The 16,954-nt window shown below is 44.5% G+C and overlaps 1 protein-coding gene across 1 annotated transcript in view; it reads right to left on the bottom strand.

The window, feature by feature from the left end:
* Pde6d (phosphodiesterase 6D) overlaps nt 1–16,953 on the bottom strand; it is a 49,249-nt gene extending 32,296 nt beyond the window's left edge. The window contains exon 1 of the mRNA XM_070014939.1: nt 16,768–16,953. Coding sequence (XP_069871040.1) covers nt 16,768–16,817 — 50 coding nt within the window. The 5' untranslated portion in view covers nt 16,818–16,953. The remainder of the gene's footprint in view (nt 1–16,767) is intronic.
* Between the last annotated feature and the right edge of the window lies 1 nt (nt 16,954).

The raw sequence follows: 16,954 nt of genomic DNA, 5'->3' as shown, positions 1-16,954 counted from the left end.
TTTGAACTACTGTTCTGTGTGATAGTCCTGTGTGATCAATGTCATTTAGGACTCCAGGCGCTGGGGGCACAGCTGAGATCCCTGGAGGAGTTTTCCCTGGAGAAGTGTGATCGGGCCTTGATGAAGTAAGTTGACATGGAGTTGCAGCAGACATGGCCTGATGGGACTTTTCTGCGGGGGCTGGCTTTGAATTTCTATCCTCCAGATCTCAGCCTCTGGTCTGATAATAGGTGTGAGCTGCCAGAGGCCCACTTTCATCAGATTTCTTTCTTTCTTTTATTTTGTCAGTCATGGGGCCTGAAATCTGGGCCTGAGTGCCATCCCTCAGCTCTTCAGCTCAAGGCAAGTGCTCTACCACCTCAGCCACAGTGTTACTTCTGGCTTTTTCTGCTTATGTGGTGCTGAGGTATGGAACCCAGGGCCTCATGCTTGCAAGGCAAGCACTCTACCACTGAGCCACCTTCCCAGCCCTCATCAGATTTCTTGAAAAAAAAATCTATTTTTACTGATTTCTCCTCATCTATTATCTATTTTTTAATCTTGGCAGATTGAAGCTGTTTCCTTAAAAATCTATTATTCTTATGATACCACAAACGACCTATAAGATATGTGATGCTTCACAGATTCTCAAATACACACTGAATGCAAGAACGCTCCAGCATGCTGAGCATCATTCTTCCTCACTCTTGGTTCCAAGTCACTCCTGAAACACCCTCTCCCCTCACTTTTCATGCCATCACTTTCCCGTCTCCCTGTTACTCCCCAGTATCTGAAAGATTAAACTAGTCAACACCTACTCATCTTTCAAGGTTCTATTCAAATGACAATTCTGAAGCTCCTGACGCCCCCAGCAACAGTCATTCTTCTCTGCATCTCTACTGTACTAAATGCTATGCACTTATCACACTGGGTTCTGATTGTTCTTTTTCTTTTCCTTTTTTTTGGCTAGTCCTGGGGCTTGAACTCAGGACCTGGGCCCTGTCCCTGAGCCTTTTTGTGCTCAAAGCTAGTGCTCTACCATTTGAGCCCCAGCCCCACTTCTGGCTTTTTCTGGGAAGTTTATTGGAGATAAGGGTCTCATGGACTTTTCTGCCCAGGCTGGCTTTGAACTGTGATCCTCAGATCTCAGCCTCCTGGGAAGGTAGGATTACAGGCCAGCACCTGGCTATTCTCTTTTTCTTTATCCCTTACAGAAGAAGAAACACTTTTTGGACATGGAAAGTGGTTTGTAGTTTCACCTTTCTTGGGTTTATCAGTACATAATCTGCTGTTTACCAAGCCTGTTAACAAATCTCTGAATGAACTGCCAGTAAGTGGCACCACTAAGACCTCTTCACTAACTCCACACAGCAGATGGTTCAAGAGCAATCAAATGTACATCTCTCACATGACAATGCTTAGCTTCTCAGATTTAGTCCTTTTTCTTTAATTTTTCACTTGGCAGTTTACAAATAGGACTGTCACCCAGGTAGCAGTGCCACACAGGGCAGTTACAGCTATCCCCAAAGCTGTCCAGAAAACTACAGCATGCATGAAGCCCTGGGTTTGATTCCTCAGTACCAAATAAACAGAAAAAGCCAGAAGTGGTGCTGTGGCTCAAATGGTAGAGCACTAGCCTTGAGCACAGAGCCTCAAGGACTAGTGCCCAGGCCCTGGGTTGTCCAGTTCCAAGACTGACCAAAAAAAAGAAAGAAGAAAGATATAGACCATTTCTTATCTCAACCCATAAATACTTAAAGGAAACATTTAACCCTAAATGCATATAAAACTCTAACCCTGGAGTTTACTCCAAAACTTACAATACATTCACCTGTGCTCTCCCCCCTCCCCCCGCCTCTCTCTCTCTCTCTCTCTCTCTCTCTCTCTCTCTCTCTCTCTCTCTCTCTCCATACAAATATACGTATATATATGTATATATATATTTTGTGTGTGTGTGACAATCCTGGGGATTGAACTTAGAGCTTGGTGCTGCAGGCCAGCTGGGTGCTGGCCTGTAATCTTTAGGGCCTTAGCTTTTTCACTCAAGGCTAGCACTCAACCACTTAAGCCACATCTCCACTTCTGACTTTTTGCTAGACTAATTGGAGGTAAGAGTCTCACGGACTTTCTGGCCAGGCTGGCTTTGAACCATCATCCTTAGGTCTCAGTTATTTGATTATAGGCATCAGTCACAAGAACCTGCTACTCCAGATACTTTCAATAGAAACAACTTGAGCTATTCAAGAGAGTAGCCTTATCTATTGTGAACAAGGCCAGGAAAGCTTGTTTATCTGTGCTGAGGTCCAAAGAGGAGATATTCTCTCTCCTTTTTCTATTTAATGAGATCTCAACTGTTCATCAAGAGACTACTGTCCTCCTGGGATAAATTCTGTGAGTAACTTTACTGCACAAAGTTTATCACCACAATCTTATCAGACTGAGCAAAATCAGACAGAGCAACAATCTACAACGTTTCATCCAGACCAAAGTTACAAATCAGATTTGTATCATCTCTTGTTTACAGATGGCTGCGATCAAGAAGGGAGAAAAAAATGAAAACAAGAACAGATCCATTGGCTACTTAACTCTAAGTGCTAAAAATTCCTTCTTATCTTAGGTGGGATGCTGCCCTCTGTCTCTGAGGGAAAATTAAGAAGAATACAGAGGATATAATTACAGTGGCAGAGAATATTTTCAAGTAAAAAATGAATTTGACTGTGGTTCCAACACCAAGGTGTTCTGAAAACTCACAATTAATAATGTAGCAGCAACAACAAAATTTCTCCAGGAAGGCTGGGCACTGGTGGCTCACGCCTGTAAATCCTAGCTACTCAAGAGATCACAGAAACCAGCAGGCAGGAAAGTCTGTGAGACTCTTCTCTCCAATAAAATACCCAAAAAGTTGGAAATAGATCTGTGGCTCAAGTGGTAGCACCTTGAGTACCAAGGCCCTGAGTTCAAGCCCCAGGACCTCCAAGTACATAGGCACATAGAAAACAACAAAAAGAAAACTTTGTAGGAACACAAAAACAGTGTTTAAGGTTCTGTGTTCAGCTCAGTGACAACCTCTTTAAGCCTCAATTCCCTTGTCTGTAAAGTGAAAACTGGAATATACAGGGTTATTGTGATAATAAAATAAAATGTTCTGAACAAGTGAAAAATGATGAGGGAACAACAGATATTATGAGACCACTTCCTTTCTTCTTGGGGTTATATTTATAGCATTATTTATATTAAGGCTGTTCATATTTAATTCTCTAGACTTACAATGCTTTAATTTGGAAGGTCTAACAAAAGAAAAGAGCTGTATGAAAAACAAAAAGGAAACTAGATCGTGGGCTTTAATTATATCATATCCCCACCCCAAGATTTTCGCCACTTTTGGTATGGAACATACCTTAAGAAAAACACTTGCTGGAAAAACTCATTACCAACTAAAAAATGTTGTCACCAAATTAAAGAACTGCAGAATTGGAAAAGGACAATATCCACAACTGATCATATACTTTCCCTCTCAACAGTCTTAGGACAGGCATCTATCTAGAAATATAGCTTTTCAAATAATTTTAATTTTTTTTTTGGGTCCGGTTGTGGGGCCTGAACTCTGGGCCTGGGCACTGTCCCTCGGCTCTTCAGCTCAAGGCTAGCGCTCTACCACTTGAGCCACAGCACCACTTCCGGCTTTTTTCTTTTTTTTTTGGTCCAGTCATGGGGCCTGAACTCTGGGCCTGGGCGCTGTCCCTCACCTCTTCAGCTCAAGGCGAGTGCTCTACCACTTGAACCACAGCACCACTTCTAGCTTTTTTCTTTTTGCTTTTGTGGTGCTGAGGAATTGAACCCAGGGCCTCATGCATGCAAGGCAAGCGCTCTACCACTGAGCCACCTTCCCAGCCCTCAAATAACTTTAATTTTTATAAACTGTGCCAAACTATGTCCCCTGAAATTTCTACTTGAGCCTGTAGTTCATCTATAACATAACACATATTAGTTTTTTAAAAATGTATGAAAATACTCATAATCCCTTACGTGTGTGTGTGTGTGTGTGTGTGTGTGTGTGTGTGTGTGTGTGTGTGTGTGTGTGTGTGTGTGTGTGTGTGTGTGTGTGTGTGTGTGTGTGTGTGTGTGTGTGTGTGTGTGTGTGTGTGTGTGTGTGTGTGTGTGTCTCTCTCCCCTCTGGTTTGAACTTAGGACTTGGGCCCTGTCCCTGAGCTTTTACACTCAAGTTTAGTGGTCTACTACTTGACCCACAGCTCAACGTCACGTCCTTTTTTCTTTTTTGGTGGTTAATTGAAGATAAGATTCTCAAGAGACTTTCCTGCCTGGACTGGCTTTGAACCATGATCTTCAGATCTCAGCCTCCTCAGCAGACAGGATTATAGGAAGGAACTACCAGTACCTAGCTCCTTACCAACTCTTTCTCCTCCTTCCCCTGTCTCCCTAATACCAGGGCTTGAACTTAGGGCTTCATATTTGCTTGCTTTGCTGGCACTCCACTTCTTTTTTTTTTGGTCCGGTCGTGGGGCCTGAACTCTGGGCCTGGGCACTGTCCCTCAGCTCTTCAGCTCAAGGCTGGTGCTCTACCACTTGAGCCACAGCCCCACTTCCAGCTTTTTTCTTTTTGCTTATGTGGTGCTGAGGAATCGAACCCAGGGCCTCAGGCATGCAAGGCAAGCGCTCTACCACTGAGCCACCTTCACAGCCCCGGCACTCCACTTCCTGAGCCTTGCCTTCCTGCCTTTTTGTTGGTTATTTTGGAGACAGTCTCACGGACTTTGCTACCTGGCCTTTCCTAACTAAGATTACAAGTGTAAGTCACTGGGACTCAGCTGGCTTCTTTTCTTCTCTTTTTTTTTTTTTTTGAGACAGAATCTAATTACAGCCCAGGTTGGCCAAAAATTTATGAACCTTCTGCCCCAGACTCTAGATGGCAAAGTCTGTAGGTATGAAACACTATACCCAGTTCCTTCAACTCTCTTTATCATTAAGCTAAACAAACTTAGTTCCCCATTTTTTTTTTTTTGGTCGGTTATGGGACTTGAACTCACGGCCTAGTTGCTGTCTCTGAGTTTTTTTCTTTCAAGGCTAGTGCTCTACTACTTTGAGCTACAGCACTACCTCCAGTTGGAGATAAGAGTCTCATGGACTTTCCTGCCCAGACTGACTTTGATCCATGGTCTTCAGATCTCAACCTCCTGAGTTGCTAGAATTACAGACATGAGCCACTGGCACCTGACTAGTTCCCCAATTATTAAGTGTATCAAGCACCCTTTTCTGGGCCAACTCCATTCTGCACTGTTCCCCTTTGCTAATGAGCTAATGAGCTCTGTGTGCTCCTTCAGTGACATTGTCTTTTGCTTCCATAAACAGTATGCTTCTCAATCCAGTCCCAAGAGATCTTTATGGATACTTAGCTGCAAAAGTGTATATTTGGTTTTCCTCCCCACTTAAAAATGAGTAATAGGGTGGCTCACGCCTGTATGCCTAGCAACTCAGGAGACTAAGGTCTGAGGATTGTGGTTTGACGTCAGCCTGGACGGGAAGTCTGTAAGACTTATCTCCAATTAACCACCAGAAAACCAGAGTGGTACTGTGGCTCAAAGTGGAGAGCGCTAGCCTTGAGCAAAAGAGCTTAGGGACACAGCCTCTAGGCCATGAGTTCAAACCCCATGAATGACCAAAAAAAAAAAGAACAACAGGTCAAAAGCAAACTAGAATGCTGTCCTTGAAATCTGGATAATTTGAGCTTTAAGCATTGGGACAATGGTGGGAACAGTCAGACTATGACTTCTAAAGTTCCTTCTATGATGAGAAAAGGGACGTGTTCCTGCATTCAGAAGTCAAGTCCAAAGCCAGCTGCTGGAAGCTCACACCTGTAATCCTAGCTACTCAGGAGACTGAGATCTGAGGATTATAGTTCAAAGCCAGCCTGGGCAGGAAAGTCCATGAGACTCTTATCTCCAATAAACTACCAGAAAACTGGAAGTGGTGCTTTGGCTCAAGTGGCAGAGTGCTAGCCTTGAGCTGAAGAGCTGAGTGACAGCACCTAGGCCCAGACTTCAAGCCCCACAACTGACCAAAAAAAAAAAAAAAAAAAAAAGTCCACACTGAGGATCTGTGGACAAAGACTGCTAATGAGTAAGAGTAAGGCTGTGGGGCAATGACAGCTCAAGCCTAATGAGAACCTAGAGCTGCTGAGGCTCTTCACCCCCACTCTTCATCAAATGTAGTGAGAGCTGTCTTTTCTCTAGCAGTAACTATCATACACAATCCTGAGAAGAACAGGTCTAAAGAAGACAAATGTCTAATTATACTTCAAATTCCTTCCAAATATGTGGAAGAATGCTTGTTTAAGAATCCTAAGTAGGGGGGCTGAGAAGGTGACTCAGTGTTAAGAGCGCTTGCCTTGCATGCATGAGGCCCTGGGTTCAATTCCTCAGCACCACATAAGCAGAAAAAAAAAGCCAGAAGTGGTGCTATGGCTCAAGTGGTAGCGTGCTAGCCTTGAGCTGAAGAGCTGAGGGACAGCGCCCAGGCCCAGAGTTCAGGCCCCATGACCAGACCCCCGTCCCCCCCCCCAAAAAAAAAAAAAAGAATCCTAAGTAGGGCTGGGAAGGTGGCTCAGTGGTAGAGCGCTTGCCTTGCATGCATGAGGCCCTGGGTTCGATTCCTCAGCACCACATAAGCAAAAATAAAAAAGCCGGAAGTGGCGCTGTGGCTCAAGTGGTAGAGCATTAGCCTTGATCTGAAGAGCTGAGGGACAGTGCTCATGCCCAGAGTTCAGGCCCCATGACCGACCAAAAAAAAAATTAAGATATGAAATTAATTCAATCCATTCAGGATAATGGTAACAATTTCTGAGTTCATACCTGAAGAAAACAAGGAACCAATTGCAATCTCTGATTGAATTGTTCATAGGCTATGTGGGTTGCATGTTTTTATTTTCCAAGAGCTCCACAACAACTGTTTGTATGAAATTATAAATCTTTAATTCATTACTAATACTTGGCCAAAGCAACTGTACATTGACACAGGCAATATTGGTAGTCAAGTGCACAACACTGAACTCTATCTCTAAGCCCAAGATAACTATGAGACTAGAAACAAAGCGAAAGATCAAAGGGCTGGCTGGAGGATCATGCCTGTAATTCTAGCTACTAGGAGGCTGAGATCTAAGGATCACGGTTCAAAGCCAGCCAGGGCAGGAATGTCCGTGAGACTCTTATCTCCAATAAACCACCAGAAAACTGGAAGTGGTGATATGGCTCAACTGGTAGAGCACTCTCCTTGAGCTGAAGAGTGAGGACCCCCCCCCCCCCCCCGGCCCAGAGTTCAAGCCCCAGTACCAAAAAAAAAAAAAAAAAAAAAAAAAAAGAGGATATAGGGATTTCAAGGCAAAACTAAAACTAAAAGAAAGGAAAGGCCAGAAAGCAAGCAAGAAGTGTGAACTCCCATTTCTTTCATGGGCAGCTGGAAAATTTTCTCTTTCTTTTCCATTTCTCCCACTTTATCCTGTAATATTAAAATAGTTTTTTGCTGAAATTGTCACTTTTGAGATTGTATTTTCCTTTTTTTGGTCAGTCATGGGGCTTGAACTCAGGGTCTGGGTGCTGGCCTGAGCTTTTTCACTCAAGGCTGACCCTCTACCACTTAAGAGCCACAGCGCCACTTCTGGTGTTCTGATAGTTAATGGGAGATACGAGTCTCTTGGACTTTACTGCCTGAGCTGGCTTCCAACTGTGATCCTCAGATCTCAGCCTCCTGAGTAGCTAGGACTACAGGACTGAAGCACCAGCACATGGCTTTTTTTTTTTTTTTGTCATGGGTCTTGAACTCTGGGCCTGGGCGCTGTCCCTCAGTTTTTCAGCTCAAGGTGAGCAATCTACCATTTGAGCCACAGTGCCACTTCTGGCTTTCTGTTGGTTAATTGGAGATCAGAGTCTCATGGACATTCCTGCCTGGGCTGGCTTTAACCTCAATCCTCAGATTTCAGCCTCCTGCGTAGCTAGTGTTACAGGCATAAACCACTGACGCCTGGTGAGAGTCTCCTCTTTGTGTTTTTTTTTTTTTTTTTTTTTGGGGGGGGGGTCCGGTCGTGGGCCTGAACTCTGGGCCTGGGCGCTGTCCCTCAGCTCTTCAGCTCAAGGCTAGCACTCTACCACTTGAGCCACAGTGCCACTTCCGGCTTTTTCCTTTTTGCTTATGTGGTGCTGAGGAATTGAACCCAGGGCCTCATGCATGCAAGGCAAGTGCTCTACCACTGAGCCACCTTCCCAGCCCCGAGTCTCCTCTTTTTGAAAAAAGAAAAAAGAAAGAAAAAAAGAAATCAGAGTCCAGTCGGTTCTTTTTTTTTTTTTTTTTAAGGTATCCTGAAATAAATTGGCATGAGATTCATTCCTAGATAATGCTTATTAAATGAATTATTTCTCTAAAAGCAAACAAAATGTTATAGTTTCTCCACAAGAAAATATAACAATAGCATGAAGGCATTGTTTATATCCCAGAGAAATAGTCAGATTGATGCTATCATTATTATTCCCAATTATTAATTGAATGAATTATAATAGCAGTTAGTATTTATTACCTACAATGGGCTAACAAGCACCATGCAAAATTCTCTCAAAGCCCTCTGACGATATAAGATATGGATACAGAAGCACGAAGACTGTGAGTGCTCGGCCTAACATCACAAAGGTAGCAGCAGAAATGGAAACCTAAGCTGGGCGCTGGTGGCTCATGCCTGTAATCCTAGTTGCTCAAGAGACTGAGATCTGAGAATCGTGGTTCAAAGTCAGCCCGGGCAGGAAAGTCCATGAGACTCTTATCTCCAATACACCACCAGAAAACAGGAAGTGATTCTGTGGCTCAAGTGGTAGAGCACTGGCCTTGAGCTGAAGATTGCAGGGACAGTGCCCAGGCCCAGAGTTCAAGCCCCACGATGGACAAAAAAAAAAAAAAAAAAGAAAACAGAAAAAGAAATCAAAACCTATAGTCTCTGCTTAATACTTCGTCCTATGCTCTCCTGCAACTACATGTGACATTTTGATAGGTACTAACACTCTCCAGAGAGGACACACACATGTGCACACAGAGTAAATGAGTGTTTCTTTCCTTTCAAAGTTGCCAACATTGAATATAATCAAATGCATTTTTTTTGCCAGTCCTTGAGATTGAACTCAGGGCCTGGGCACTGTCCTTGAGCTTCTTTTGCTCAAGGCTAGCACACTACCAATTGGGTCACAGCTCCACTTCTGGCTTTTTCTGTTTATGTGGTACTGAGGAATCGAACCCAGGCTTCATGCATACTAAGCTCTACTACTGAGCCACATCCCCAGCTCCTCTAACATACATTTTTGTCAATTAATTTGGAAAAAGGGATAGGATTGTTTTACAAATGTCAAACATCTCTTCATTTATTTATTGTTCATTTCTTTTAGGAATGTTCATATCTTTTCCCCATTTTGAATTAAATGTTTATGATATTAATTTGTGGATAGTCATGCATACTTGAGATATTAAGATATTTTTTAATATGTCACATTACTACAATATTACTACACTAATATTGTTATATCAGTACCTGGAGTATAAATAATAAATAGGTGGAGACAAATAACTACTACTTGCTTGCCTCGCATGCATGAGGCCCTGGGTTCAATTCCTCAGCACCACATAAGCAGAAAAAAGCCGGAAATGGCACTGTGGCTCAAGTGGTAGAGCGCTAGCCTTGAACTGAAGAGCTCAAGCTGAAAAGCTGAGGGACAGTGCCCAGGCCCAGAGTTCAGACCCCACGACTGGACCCAAAACAAAACAAAAAACAAAACAAAACAAAAAAACCTACTACTTACAAAAATAACTAAGTCACTACTTTTTTTTCTTCTTTTGGGTGCTGATTTGGGGGCTTAAACTTAGGGCCTGGGCACTGTCCAAGGTACTCTACCCCTTGAGCCATATCTCCACTTTTATATTTTTGCTGGTTAACTTGTGATAAAAAGTCTCATAGGGGGGCTGGGAAGGTGGCTCAGTGGTAAAGCGCTTGCCTTGCATGCCTGAGGCCCTGGGTTTAGATTCCTCAGCATCACATAAGCAAAAAGAAAAAAGCCGGAAGTGGCACTGTGGCTCAAGTGGTAGAGCGCTAGCCTTGAACTGAAGAGCTGAGGGACAGCGCCCAGGCCCAGAGTTCAGGCCCCACGACCGGACCCCCCCCCCAAAAAAAAAATCTCATAGGGTTGGGCAGGTGCCTCAGTGGTAGAGCATTTGCCTTGCATGCCTGAGACCCTGGGTTCGATTCCTCAGCACCACATAAGCAGAAAAAAAAAGCCAGAAGTGATGCTGTGGCTCAAGTGGTAGAGTGTTAGCCTTGAGCTGAAGAGCTGAGGGACTGCTCTCAGGCCCAGAGTTCAGGCCCCAGGACCAGACCCCCTCCACCCCCCAAAAACATCTCATAGACTTCCCTACCTGGGCTGGCTTCTAAAAGGGATTTTTTTTTTGGTCAGTTGTGGGGCTTGAACTCTGGGCCTGGGCACTGTCCTTCAGCTCTTCAGCTCAAGGCCAGCGCTCTACCACTTGAGCCACAGTGCCACTTCCAGTTTTCTGAGTGGTTTACTGGAGATAAGAGTCTCACCGATTTTTCCTTCTTGGGCTGGCTTTGAACCGTGATCCTCAGATCTCAGCCTCCTTAGTAGCTAGGATTACAGGTGTGAGCCACTGATGCCTGGCTTTTTATGCATTGGCTTTTTTGAAGGTCAGGTCTCATTTTACGCTCAGGCTGGCCTGGGATCCTCTGACTTGCGCTTCCCCATATCACTAGGGATGACTGTGCCCAGACATTATACTGCCCTGGTTGCGTGCTGTGCACAGCAGCCATTGGTTGAGATGGATCTCTTGACCTTTTTATGTCCAGGCTGGCCTTACCACTATTCCCTGACCTCTGCTTCCCATGTAGGCGGTGTTACAGGCTTGAGCCATAGTATGCAGCCTCTAATTCACTCATGCAGCCTCTAAGTCCCTTTTTTTTTTCTTTTGGTACTGGAGTTTGAAGTCAGGACCTTATTCTTGCTAAGCTGGCACTTTACCACTTGAGCCACATTTCCAGCTTCTAATTCCATTTTTATTCTTTTTTTTTTTTTTTTTTGGTCTAGTAGAGGGGCCTGAATTCTGGGCCTGGGCGCTGTCCCTGAGCTCTTCAGCTCAAGGCTAGTGCTCTACCACTTGAGCCACAGCGCCACTTCCGGCTTTTTCCTTTTGTGGTGCTGAGGAATCGAACCCAGGGCCTCATGCATGCAAGGCAAGTGCTCTACTACTGAGCCACCTTCCCAGCCCTCCATTTTTATTCTTTATTTTTGGTGGTCCTGGAGACTGAACTCAGTCAGGGCCTTGCACTTGTTAGGCTGCTACTCCACTATCTGAGCCACACCTCCAGCCTCTAATTCCATTTTTTAAGAAGCAGATACAGTAAATATTAAGACACATTAGAAAGTTACACTAAAATATTAAGAGCATTCTAGGTGGCTTGAGTTTGTAATAGGAAAATTAAACATTATTTAAAAATCGATTGCTCTTGAAGATATCCCTTCTAAATGGACCTGAAGATGAGACCATGACTAATATATTTGCATATCCTTCAAGTGCAGAGAGCCTGTGAATAATAGCCACTCACCAGACTTTTATTGAATGAATGTAATGGGGAATTCACAATCTCCAATCAGTTGCTTAAATGATCAAACACGAAACATTTGCAGAATAGTATTTGCTTGTCAAGTAACATTTTGTCCATAACATTCATTCTCAATTAGGAAATGTTATGCTTTAAACAAACTAAGACAAAAATGCAAGATTATTTTTTTTTTGTTGCTGTTGTTGGTCGTTGGGCCTGAACTCGGCCTGGACTGTCCCTCAGCTCTTCAGCTCAAGGCTAGCACTCTATCACTTGAGCTACAGCGCCACTTCTGGCTTTTTCTGCTTATGTGGTGCTGAGGAATCGAACCTAGGGCCTCATGCATGCAAGGCAAGCACTCTACCACTGCGCTACCTTTCCAGCCCAAAATGCAAGATTCTTAATGTGTATAAAGTTGAAAAGTGGAGAGGTAATATTTGATGATACAAGAAAGAAATCTTATATTTTTGTAGCAGCTTAGGACAAATATAGAAGCAAATACTGAATTTTTTTGGTTGTTGTTGTTGGTTGTGGGGCTTGAACTCTGGGCCTGGTCACTGTCCTTCAGCTCTCCAGCTCAAGGCGAGAGCTCTACCACTTGAGCCAAGTGCCACTTCTGGTTTTCTGGTGGTTAATTGGAGATAAGAGTCTCATGGACCTTCCTGCCCGGGCTGGCTTTGAACCATGTTCCTCAAATTTCAGCCTCCTGAGTAGCTAGGATTACAAGCATGAGCTACCAGTGCCTGGTGCAAATACTGAATTCTCTCACAGCGTATTTGATTGCACAATTATTCATCCCTACTGAATACTGGGCATAGATCGGTGAGTTCTGTGGGATCTTACAATATGACTTTAACACACATTCTCTGTTCAATCCTATTGTAAACTATCTTAAATCACACTATAAAATTATTATTATTGTTATTTTGGGTCCAGTCGTGGGGCCTGAACTCTGGGCCTGGGCGCTGTCCCTCAGCTCTTCAGCTCAAGGCTAGCACTCTACCATTTGAGCCACAGTGCCACTTCTGGCTTTTTTCTTTTTGCTTATGTGGTGCTGAGGAATGGAACCCAGGGTCTCATGCATGCAAGGCAAGCGCTCTACCATTGAGCCACCTTCCCAGCCCCATACTATAAAATTATAATAAGTAAATCAATCCTGCAAAGGCATGGGAAAGACAGACAGATCAATGAAAAAGAAATATTCCAAAAATAAACCTATTTCTTATGGAAATTTGGCATATGAAAAAGACAGCATTTCAAAGTAGAAAGGCTAGATTAGTAAACAGCACTAGGACAACTTCCTATCTAAAGAGCAGATGTAGTTCAATTTCTACTACATGCCATATGTGCAAATACATTCTATGTGTATTAAAGAACTAAACATTGGAAAGAGAAGAAACGAGATATTTCATTAATCTTGGGATAAGGGAGGTTATCTGAAACAAGATGCAAATGCAGAAGTCAGATGGAAAAAATTCAACTCAACATCAACCCAAAAAGAGACAAACAGTATAATGAGAGAAAGTACTTACAAATTATCTAACAGGCCAAGGACTGATATGAATATAGAGAACACCCATGAAGCAACATAAAACAGAAGACTCAATAGTAAAATGGGCAAGAACCAAATTAACCATAAATTCATAGAACATGAAATGGCCAAACATGAGACATGCAACTTCTCTAATAACATTAATCCAACATATAAGGCTTACAATGCACCAACTTTTCTAAATGCTTTAAGCTAGCATTTAATCACTTAATTTAATCATTTAACCTAGCAATAGCTCCATGAGCTATCATAGTTACTATTATTTCCCCCATTTCAAAGTGAGGAAATTGAGGTAAAGGTTTAAAGAAAGTTTTCAGGGCCATTTTACCAGGACAGGGCTAGAATTCTGACAAGCAGTGAAATTCCTTAGTCCAGTATGGCTCTTAACCACTATGCAATTGTTACCTCTTCTGGGATCTAGAGAAGCAGAAAAATACAAATTCAAACAAGAAATTATTTGTCTTCCAAATTTGCAAATATAGAAATTACTAACAAGAGTCAATGTGGAAAACTGAGGATTGTCAACCTTGTTACTTTTTGTTTAGTAACAAATGACAGAAATGATTCTTATTCTCTATTCTTTCTAAAAAAAACTTCAGAAAAACCACCTAGGTGGCTCACGCCTGTATTCCTAGCTACTTGGCAGGCTGAGGTCTGAGGTTGAAAGCTAGATCAGGTAGAAAAGTGTGTGACTCTCTAATTAACCACCAAAAAGCTCGAAGTGGGGCTGTGGATCAAGTGGTAGCATGCTATCGTTGAACAACATAGCTCAGGATCAGCCACCAGGACCTAAGTTCAAGCCCTCATACTAGCACAAAAAAGTTATTTACCCAAATAAGGGTGTACAATAATCAAGTAATTCTTGCTACTAAATTCTTTTTTTCCATGAAAGGAGGAAACTCTGAAGTTCCTGATTTTTCTGCTGTGTGTGTGTGTGTGTGTGTGTGTGTGTTGTGCACGTGAGTGTGTGTGCATGGATGTGCCAGTATTGGGGCTTGAACGTAGGGCTTTGACTCTGTTCCTTAGCTTTTTTCACTCAAAGAAGTCCTCTACCCTTGAGCTATAGCCCTACTTCTGGCATTTCAGTGGTTAATTGGTAATAAAGAGTCTCACAGACTTTCCTGTTGGCTTCCCCCTGAATAGCTAGGATTACAGGCATGAGCCATCGGCACCCAGCTCCTTTTCTTTCTTAATCCTCAGATGCCAGAGGGCAGCAGAGGAAGAGCACTCTATTGCTCCCACACTTCTATGTGACTGCTTTACTTGTGCTTCAAGATTTAATTAGCTCAGGTCAAAACTTTCTCTGAGAGCCTGTTTCCTGATATACTATCATCACTGAAGTGTCCAATTCACTTGCCTTTTAGTGGGCTGTCACAGTTCTGTTGTCTAGTCTTTTCTATTTGTTCCTTAGACTCTTTCCCAACAGGTTTAAGAGTTAAGATTAAAGTAAGAAGTTCAAGGCTTTTCAACTTTAAAGCCACTTGTTCAAGACCTTTATCTTCAGCAATATGCCCATCACAGCCATACAAAAGCACTGCTTCTGGAATCTCTCCATTTTCCATAGCTTCCAGTTTTACTATCCGCAGCATACATGGGATGTAACAATACATTCAAGGGAAAAATAGAATTTATACCACAGCTTTTTGAAGATAATCACCCTATTTACAGGCTCCATTATGAAGAATTAAAGTACAGTAAAGTATAAAAGTTTGTTTCTAAACGTCACTACAAAAAAGTGCTTAACATGTATCACAAATGGTAGTATGCAATGATGATGCAGCTTTCAGTTTTTAAAAAAGCAGAGCAGGTCAGGGGCTAGGGGTCTGGTTCAAGAGGTTGAGCTTAATAAGCAGGGGACCCTGAGTTCAAAGGGCAGTACATCCTGCTACCTCCTAAAAAAAGGTCAGTTAATTAATAATTTCATGTGTACACCTAAAACTTTGTTCCTTCCCTCCCTCTCTGTCCATCTTCTCCATTTCTCTTTCCCTCCTTTACTTCTTCCCTTCCTATCTCCCTCCATTCCCCCCCCCCCCTTTTTTTTTTTGCTGGGGCTGGGACCTAAGGTATCACAAATTCAAGCACTCTACCACTTCATGTTCCCATGACAATACATCCAACCAACTCATTTTTGTACCTTTCCCTGCGCCCCCTTCCCCCAGGTATTCTAACATTTACTACCAACTTGACTTGTGACTATGTCAAAACAAAATTTACAGGGGTGAAATGGACATTGTGACAACATAATAGGCTTCTCAGAAATGCTGCTTAATAAACCTCCAGGTGGGCAGCCTTACCTAGGCATATTTCACTGAGAGAAGAACTTAAAAACATTCCATAAAAATTATAGAGAAGGGACATAGGAAAAGATTAAGGTCAGCAGGAACACAGATGAAATTGAAATACATATGATCAAAAACTTCCAATGCATCTTATGGCAACGGACTAACAACATCAAATCCCTAAGCTTTCTTACCACATCGATGAGAGGTGACCAAAGCGATACAGCACGGGGCCAGGGCAATAATATCCTACTACATCCTACATGTTCTCAATGCAATCAAATAATTTCTGGACAGCTCCGTCCTGGCTAGGCATTCACCACATCAATGCAGGCAAGCAAAGATACTTTTGCTAAGGAGTTTCAGTGTAAAGGCCGAATATCTCAAGGCCATCTCATATCCAAACTCAAAGTTTAGCTTGGCTTTTGTGTGCCTGTCCTGGGGCTTGAATTCAGGGCTTGGTGCTCAGCTTTTTGCTCAAGGCTGGCGCTCTACCATATGAACCACAGCTCCACTTGTGGCTTCTGGCTGGTAACTTGGAGATAAAGAGTCTTAGGAACTTTCCTTCCCATTTGGCTTAGTGTGAAGTGTGATCCTCAGATCTCTGCCCCTTGAGCAGCTGGGATTACAGGCGAGAGTCACCCATGCTCTGTTCTGGACCTCAGTTGTGGGAAAGAAAACTGAGGGGCCCAGGGCTCCGAAAGGCCGACAGAGGCCTAAGATGAGGTCCCCCGCCCCGCCCTTCCTTTGCCACTCCAGCCCGGGGAGAAGCCACAAGTGAGGGCGAGAAGTTGTGGAGCTGGGTGGGGGACCCCAGAGAGTTTAACACAGCCTCTGGAGTTATCGTTCACTGGGCCACTCGCTCCGGGTCACTTTCCCTGCTCCCCCCAAGTGGGCTTCCCGCCAAAGAGGCTTCTCAGGCTTGGAGGTCAGCCCGCCGCGCCCCCTCGGCCCTGGCCGGCCGGCCGCCGCTCCTCCCCAGCCTCGGCGGCCCGGGCAGAGCTCCGAACTCGGCAGGCCTCCGGGACACGCGTTTCCCACGCTGACACCCCTGGCAGGACCCGGGGCTCCTCAGCCTCCACCCCCGGGGGCTCTGCCAACGTCCCCCTTCCTCCCGCAAGGGCGCCCCGTGCCCGCCTCGCGTCCCGGGTCCCGCCGGCGGCCCGGGCGCCGGTCCTGGCCGGCCGCGCTCGCTGTCCGTCCCCGGCGCCCCCCGGGGGGCCTCCCTGCCCCGGGCCGGGCTCCTCGGGGGCGGCCGCTGCCCGGTCCTCCCGCCCCGCCCCGCCCCGCTCCCGGGCGGATACAGTTTGAAGCCTCTCAGGATCTCCCTGGCCCGCTCGTCCTTGGCTGACATGATGGGCGGCCGCCGCCCGCGGCTCTCCCACGGTGGCCGGTGGAGCCTCGCAGATGGCGTCCAGGAGCGAGGGCAGAGCTGCAGCCGGGCCTGGAGACCTAGGACGAGAAGAGGCGGCGGCCAGACCCGGACCGGCC

This window comes from Dipodomys merriami, unplaced genomic scaffold (assembly GCF_024711535.1).
Source record: "Dipodomys merriami isolate MVZ:Mamm:240054 unplaced genomic scaffold, mDipMer1.0.p SCAF_1, whole genome shotgun sequence".
Lineage (NCBI taxonomy): Eukaryota > Metazoa > Chordata > Mammalia > Rodentia > Heteromyidae > Dipodomys > Dipodomys merriami.
This window is presented reverse-complemented; position numbering and strand designations above follow the sequence as displayed.